Source organism: Nematolebias whitei, chromosome 4 (assembly GCF_014905685.2).
Source record: "Nematolebias whitei isolate Nwh7 chromosome 4, NemWhi1, whole genome shotgun sequence".
In the NCBI taxonomy this organism is placed as follows: Eukaryota; Metazoa; Chordata; class Actinopteri; order Cyprinodontiformes; family Rivulidae; genus Nematolebias; species Nematolebias whitei.
The window spans coordinates 20,955,648-20,963,749 of record NC_056501.1 but is presented as its reverse complement, the minus strand read 5'-3'; the positions used below and the strand labels follow the sequence as shown (position 1 = coordinate 20,963,749).

The window sequence follows — 8,102 nt, the reverse complement described above, 5'->3', positions numbered from 1 at the left end:
CACGATGCACTTTGCTTATCACTTTGTCAGCACTTCTTTTGTTGTTACAAGGTAAGACGAGTGACTCCTTTTCCAGCTCATCTTTGCAAACATAACCCTCAAAAATGTAATGCCAACTGAAAAAGACAATTTCTACCATTTTGTCACATGAAAGTTTTAGCTTTGATTTGGACTGCCACAACACACCACCAAAATATGTAAAATTTAAGCATTGACAGATGTTTTTTTTTTTTGGTTTATATTGAGTAAATGTTGTTTTTCAGTATGCTATTTGCTTTTAAAGTTAATTTTCTTATATGAATTAAGTTCATTTTTAATCCAGGGGATACTTACCTGCTCATTTTGAGACGTCTCCCTGATTTGAAACACCTGCTTGAAAAAACCTCCACTCAAGCCTGGAGCTTATTTATATCAGGTGTGGAAAGCAGTGTGAACCAGGTCCTACAGAGCAGGTGTCTGTCTCAGTGGGGTAAGTGTCAGCTCCCAACTTTCTTGAGTTTTACAAATGCAAACATTTTATGTTGATTGCATTTTTGTTTGTAGCAAAAAAAAAAAAAAAAAGGCCTTACTCTGTTATGGCCAGTGTTTATTTGATCAGGTTTGTAAAATTCATATTGGGCTGTTCATTGATAATCGTGAAACAGCACTTTGATTATTTCATCTTGATGTAACCTCCAGAAAGTCGGCTCTTATTCTGTGAAGAAAAGGGGTTTTATTGTTGATGATGGATAGAACTAGTGTTGTCTGTTTAAGTTTGCATTGCTTCAAAGCCTTGTGATATTTTATCCCCAATCCCTGATCTCATTTGTGGTTGTTGACTAAAACTCTTGCTGTATGTTCAGACCCTTGGATCATTTTGTTTATGCCAAGTTCAGCTGTTTTGTCATGTCTTGGTTGTGGTCACCTGTAGTTGGTTGCTGGAAAACAAACCTCTAAAACCACCTGCTCTGTTCTCAAAGCAACATGTGTTGTCTGTTAAAGGTTTACATGATTTTGGTTTTGCAGAAAGAAACTTTTGCAACAGCTGCTTATCCATCTTCAACTATCCGTGTCAAAGCAGCTGAAAAGCTGCAATCAAAGGATCGGCCATGCTTGGAGACATTACTGCAAGAATGTTTACAGTGGCTGTGGTCTTCTTGGCTCTTTCTGGGACTGAGGACAAGTGGGTTTCAAGGTGTGTTTTTTAACTTTCAGTGAAACTGAGATTTGCTAATCTTTGGTTGGATTAATACAATTTAAAGTAGCTGTTTTCAACAATCTGGCTGTTCTATTCCAGAGCTGAAAAAGACTTTTCATCAGTTACTTTGCCAAAATGGAATGCTACTTCAGGTACTGTATTCATCAAGCTTGACCTAATGAAGCAAAGTTTCAGTTAAACTGCAGAGAGGAAGATTGCTGTTAAATGTTAGTTAAAGATGTTCAGGTGCTGGTTAGAAAATTAAAATATCATGAAAGTTTATCAGTAATTCCATTAAAATAAAAACTTTGAAACTTGCACATTCATTACACACAGACTAATATATTTCAAATGTTTTCTTTTAATGTTGATTATAACTGACGACTAAAACTCAAAATTCATTATCTCTGAAAATTAAAAAAAGACAAATACAAAAAAATTTTTTTTAAATGTTGACGAACTGTAAAAGTGTGTGAGAACTGAAAGTTACTTCAGCAATGCAGCGTGGCATGGATTAATCAGTCTGGCACTGCTCAAGTGTTATGAGAGCCAAGTTTGCTCTTATAGTGGCCTTCAGCTCTTCTGAATTGAGTTTGGTGTGTCTCTACATTCTCTTCACAATATCCCATAAGTTCTCTATGAGGTTAAGGTCAGGTGAGTTTGCTGGCCAATTTAAGAACAGGGATACCATGGTCTTCAAACCAGGTACTGGTAGCTAGGAATGTGGTCAGTTTGTCCACCAACAATCTAAGCCTAAAGCAGCAGAACTGAAGGACGGCTCAGGAAACTCAAGCTGACCCAACTATAGGATTTAACAAAAGGGAAAGTCTTTAGCCTAGTTTTAAAACTGGACAATGTTAGCCTCATAAACAGAAATTGGAAATTTGTTCCACAAAAGGGGAGCCTGATAACTGAAAGCTCTTCCTCCCATTCTGTTTGTGGAAACTCTAGGAACTGCGAGTAAACCTGCAGTCTAAGTGAAGTGCTCCGTTAGGAAAATGTGGAACAATAAGATCTGTAATACGAGCTTGAGCTAGGTTGTTTAGAGCTTTGTAGGTTAGAAGTAGGATTTTGAATTGAATTCTGGATTTGACAGGGAGCCACTGGAGAGGTATGATTAAGACTCTGGCAGCAGCACTTTGGAATAAATGAAGACTTTTTTTATTTTTATTATATATGAAGTATTTGGACACAAATGACAAACCATTGTAATCCAGTCTAGACGCGACGAATGCATGAACCAGATTTTCTATCAAATTTTTAGAAGTTTCTGATTTTAGCGATACTACGCAGGTGGAAGAATGCAGTTCTAGTAACATTTTTAATGTGGGGAATAAAAGACATGTCCTGATCACAAATAATGCAAAGATTTTTGACATTAAAACTGGAGGCCAGATTAATGCCATCCAATGATGGCGAAAGACTGATTCATTCCTAAAATGCTCTGGTCCAAAAACCAAAACCTCAGTCTTCGTCTGTGTTCAAAAGGAGAAAACTAAGGGTCACCCAGGTTTTCACGTCTTTAAGACATGCTTGTAGTCAAGTAGCTGATTTGGATTCATTGGCTTTCATGGACAAATATAATGGTGTAATCAGCATAACAATGAAAACGTTTCCCACGCTGTTTAATAACTTTACCTAATGGAAGCATATATTGAGTGTCAAAGCACTGAGCCCTGAAGAACTAGATGACCAACTCTGGTGTATGATGATTCATAATTTACATTTACAAACTGGAATCTTATCGGGTAAATGAAACTATTTTAGAGCTGTCTATAATCCCAATATTATACTCAAGCCTCTGTAATAGAATATTATGATCAACTATCAAATGCAGCACTGAAGTCTAACGGGACCAGTACAGACAAGTCTGTAGTCTGAGGCCTCTAATGTCATTAGTGATTTTTACTAGTGCAATTTCTGTGCTATGAGCTCTAAACCCTGACTGAAACTCTTCAGATTATTTTTGTAGATGTTCACACAACTGACCTGCAATTAATTTCTCTAGACTTTTTTTTTTTTTTTGATGAAAGTTGTGTTTGAAGTCTGTAATTGGCCAGAATTTCTGAATCAAGGTCAGACTTAAAGGTTTAATTACAGCAACCTTAAATCTCTCTACCATAGGTCAGAACTAAGTCAAGGGTGTGCTAAGTGAGTAGATGTGTGGACGCTTTGGGTAAAACCAATTGACTCTATTAAATTATTAAAGGCTATGTTAAGCTATCACTCAACATCTACATGAATTTTGAAATCATCCATTATTATGACTATCAGTATTTGGTAGTCTGTTAAGAATTCTAACAATTCAGACTGAGATTAAGCGCCTGGTGGATGATGAACGGCTAATAAGTGGCTTTTCTGATTTCCATTTTGGATGAGACTGAGGGACAGTGATTCAAAAGAATAACTGTTTGGCATTAATCAATAATCCTGACTGAAAAATAGAAGCTACTCCTCCACCTTGGCCAGTTCTAGGAACATAAATTTAAATGGGAGTGGATTCATACTAACAATCCTCCTGTTGTAGCAAAGTTTCTATCAGTTTAATATGGATTTAGAGGAAAGATTTGATCAATAATCAACATTTACTGATTTCATTTTCTGGTTAATTGTGTTTAATTTTTATGGTTTATATTTTTAGAGCTAATTTTTGGTTTATTTTGAGTAATCTGCAAGTTGATACTGTTACAATAAAGGTGTGGGTGGGTGAAAAAAAAAAAAAAAAAAGCCGCAGACAGAGGTGTAGAAGACCAACTGTGCTTCCTTGACTGGACCCTGGGTTGTCAAAAATTTGGAGGACTAACAAAATCAGCCAAATTTCTAGAAGGAGCAGCTCCATCTAAAGTGGGATGGATGCTATCTCTCCATCAGATGGACAGTTGTCACCAAAATGCAATCCAGTTATCCATGTAGCCTACATTGTTGCCAGAACACCACCTGGACACCCAGCGGTTGGACGACATATGGCTAAATATGTAATCGCTGGTCAGATTGGGGAGGGGGACCAGAGAAACTATATAGAGTAGACATGATTTTAGCGAAGTCGCACACCAAAGCAACATAAATTTTTAGTGACCTCGGACTGGAGTAATGGGCTGTAATTACTGCCATTGTGAATGATAATACTGTATTTAGCCTTAGTTTGCAGTTTAGATGAGATTTTGTCTCCTGCTCTGGTCTCCGGAATGCATTTACCTATGGCTGTTGGAGTCCCTAAAACCACATTTCAGACTACAGATCTTCCAATAACTAGGGTCTGCTTCTCAGTGGGTGTCACTGAGCAAAGAAAATAAATTAGAAATCTGAACAAGTCAGTGAACTGGGGGCATAGCCTTAGTACTAAGCTTACTCCGGACCGTCACCCAGCTGCCCTGGGGTCCAGGCTGCCAAGTCTGCTGGACAGCTAATGGGATTTAGTCTTTGTGGTTATGTGCTGTCTAAAGGGACCTGGCTAGCTAATGGTTTCTCTGTAGCGCAGAGCTGAGCTTTCAGTTCAGACGGCCTCTCCTCCAAAGCTACCATAAGACTACATTTTGTTATACGCATCATTGCCTCTAAAGGAGGCAGAGGATAACTTAACATCTGACACACGAAGCAAGTGACAACGGGGAGAGAACCCAACGTTGGCTTCTCTCCCAGTTGTCATAAACTAGTATATCCCAAAATGCAAAAAAAAAAGTGATAGGTGTTTCAATCACAATCGAAGAGTAGAAAAGCCATACTGAGGGTGTTTGTGAACTAGAATGGGGGGGGGGGGGGGGAAACTGCAAGAGATGAATCAAGAAAACTCTACTCGAGCAAACTAATTACTCGAGCTACCGACAAACAGGAAGTGACACAACAAGTCTCGCCACGAAAGTGTAACATCAGTCCGACATGGTTTTAGCTGGTAGACAGCTGTGTTGACCTTGGACTTCAAAACAGTGGACTAACACAGCACATGACATGCCCCCCCCCCCCCCCCAAAAAAAAAAAATCTCTGCTTGTGGAAACTTGGCAATGGACTTCAAGCAACATAGATTCTGTGCCTCTCCTCTCTTCCTCCAGACTCTGGGACCTTGATTTCCAAAGGAAATGCAAAATTTACTTTCATCAAAGAACATAGCTTTGGACCACTCGGCAGCAGTCCCAGGCGAGATGCTTCTGATGCCGTCTCTTGTTAGAGTGGCTCGATACAAGGAATGTGACAGCTGACCCCCTTGTCTTGCATATGTTTTGAGTGCAGTGGTTCTTGAAGCACTGACTTCAGCTGCAGTCCACTCTTTGTGAATCTCCTCACACATTTTGGAATGGGTTTTGTTTCAAAATAATTTCCAGGGTGCAGTTATCCCTATTGCTTGTACACTTTTTTTTTTTTTCTACCACATCGTTTCCTTCCCTTCGCCTCAAGTGTGCTTGACACAGCTCTGTGAACAGCCAGCCTCTTTAACAATGACCTTTTTGTGTCTTGCCCTCCTTGTGCAAGGTGTCAAAGGTCTCGGCAGTCTTCCCCACGATTGTGTAGCCTACAGAACTAGACTGAAACATTTAAAGTCTTGCAAGTGATTTGAGTTAATTAGCTGATTAGACTGTCATACAAAGTGTCTTCAATATTGAACCTTTTCACAATATTCAAATTTTCACAGATACTGAATTTAGGGTTCATTAGTTTATAATCATTAAACACATTTGAAATAAGTCTGTGGAATGAATGAATACAAGTTTTCACTTGAGTGGAATTACAGAAATGAATAAAACTTTTTCAATATTCTAATTTTATAACCAGCACCTGTGAAGGTGCCAACAAAATCACTTTTCCATTTAAACTTGAGGTGGAAGACTCATTATACTTTCTCAACACAGACAACTCTCAAACAAGAATGCCAGCAACTCTACTTCCTACTACACCAAATCAGCTCTGTAAGGATACTTCACCTGTTCACATTGCTTTTCTACTGCTCAGTGGATTCACTTAATTTTCTTTCTACAGTATGCCCACTCAACTGCAATTTTGACACGAATATTTGTGGATGGGAGCAGCTCACTCAGGACAGCTGTGACTGGGCAAGACATTCAAGATCCACACATGCAAATTTCACTGGACCAAATGATCACTCAACTGGAGGTATGCTCCTCACCTTTGTTTTTTTTTTTTTTTTTTTTTTTTTTTAACAGAACTCGTACATTTATTTTTTCTGTAGCTGGTTTCAACTTGTACCTTAATGGAGATGGTGTGACCCATGAGGACTCTGCTCGCTTGCTTAGTTCAGTGTGCCAACATGGTGGCCCACTTTGCTTGCACTTTTGGTACTACATGTACGGTTCTGCCACAAGCATGGCTCTCAACATTTACTTGCTCCAAAATCGTACAGTAACAAAGCTCTGGTCTGTAAGAAACAACCAAGGACCAGAATGGCATCTGGGAAGTGTTGATATTGAAGTCAACAACTCATTCCATGTAAGTGATAAATAAACCTTTAAAATGTGCTGCTCATGTGGTGTTAATCTAGCAATAACCTAAACATTACCCCCACACTCAAGATCATGCTGGAAGGAATAAAGGAGTCTAAAGCCCAGTCTCATGTGGCCATAGATGACATTTCTATTGACTTTGGCTCATGTTCAGGTGACGCTCCCATTTTATAAGACACATTGATTTACTTTCTGACTAAATACAGTTACTAGAAACATTTCAAAAATTGGATTAATGCTAATTCTGTAATTTTATATTAAAGAACTTGAAAATCTTGGAACTGCACTTCCTTTGTCAACGACGGCAGCTCCATCCCACCAAAGCACCGGTACGTGTAAAATTTGTCGTTCATTTATGCAATGGAAGTGCCATTTTTAAAGTTAATATTTGAAAAAACAGTGTCGCTATAACTGAATGTTTCTTTCAGTCTGTAACTTTGACTGTAGCTTCAATGGAAACTTGTGCACATGGAGTCAAATGGTCACTGATGCATTTGCCTGGACATTGAACGATGAGTCGAATTCTGACCAGATAAATGGCTCTTCTCCTAAACTTACTGGTAACGTAATTTTCCAAAAATTTCTTAATGGTAAACTATTTTAAACAACCTGACATGATGCAATATCCCCCTCAGGAGGCGGCTACCTTGTCATTAGGATCAGTAATTTAAAGTATGGTGACAAGGCTCGTCTATTAAGCGTTGAATGTTCAGAGACTGGCCCCCATTGTCTGCAGTTCTCGTATCGCATGTATGGCTCAGTAGTTCCAATGGACCTCAACGTTTATCTGCTCCAGAACAATTTGGATAGTATCTGGCAAAAGAACGACAACCAAGGCAATATGTGGCACTTGACTCGGGTTGACTTCAATGCAAATCAAGCTTTTAAGGTAATTCATCACAAAAAAAAATAAAATGAAATGAAAGTGTAGTTATGCAACTCAACCACTTGTATGTAATTCAATACAATTATTCAGATAATCATTGAGGGACGCAGTGGGTCTAACCAATCCAACGTGGCATTGGATGATGTAAAACTTTATCGTGGGAACTGTTCAGGTAAATAAAACTAAAAATCTGGTAAACGAATATAAAATAAAAAAAATAAATGAGTATTCCTGTGATACAGATTTGGGTGAAATTATTCCTCAACTTGAAACTACAACAAATCCAGCTGCCACAACTGCCTATGTGCCTACCACTGTAACACAAAAGACTCAAATTACCAAAACTTTTCTGCCGCCTGCTCTCAATGAGACCGCCACGACTGCTGTGCCGCCTGCTCTGAATGGGACCGCCCCGACTGCTGTGCCGCCTGCTCTGAATGAGACCGCCCCGACTGCTGTGCTGCCTGCTCTGAATGAGACCGCCACGACTGCTGTGCCGCCTGCTCTGAATGGGACCGCCACGACGGCTGTGCCGCCTGCTCTGAATGGGACCGCCACGACGGCTGTGCCGCCTGCTCTGAATGGGAC

General features: G+C 39.3%; 1 protein-coding gene across 1 annotated transcript in view; it reads left to right on the top strand.

Annotated features, from left to right (window-relative positions):
- Positions 1–958: 958 nt before the first annotated feature.
- LOC119408739 (zonadhesin) overlaps positions 959–8,102 on the top strand; it is a 12,675-nt gene continuing 5,531 nt past the window's right edge. The window contains exons 1-8 of the mRNA XM_037675580.1: positions 959–1,174; positions 1,277–1,329; positions 6,020–6,076; positions 6,147–6,281; positions 6,358–6,614; positions 6,698–6,782; positions 6,892–6,957; positions 7,057–7,188. Coding sequence (XP_037531508.1) covers positions 1,089–1,174; positions 1,277–1,329; positions 6,020–6,076; positions 6,147–6,281; positions 6,358–6,614; positions 6,698–6,782; positions 6,892–6,957; positions 7,057–7,188 — 871 coding nt within the window. The 5' untranslated portion in view covers positions 959–1,088. The remainder of the gene's footprint in view (positions 1,175–1,276; positions 1,330–6,019; positions 6,077–6,146; positions 6,282–6,357; positions 6,615–6,697; positions 6,783–6,891; positions 6,958–7,056; positions 7,189–8,102) is intronic.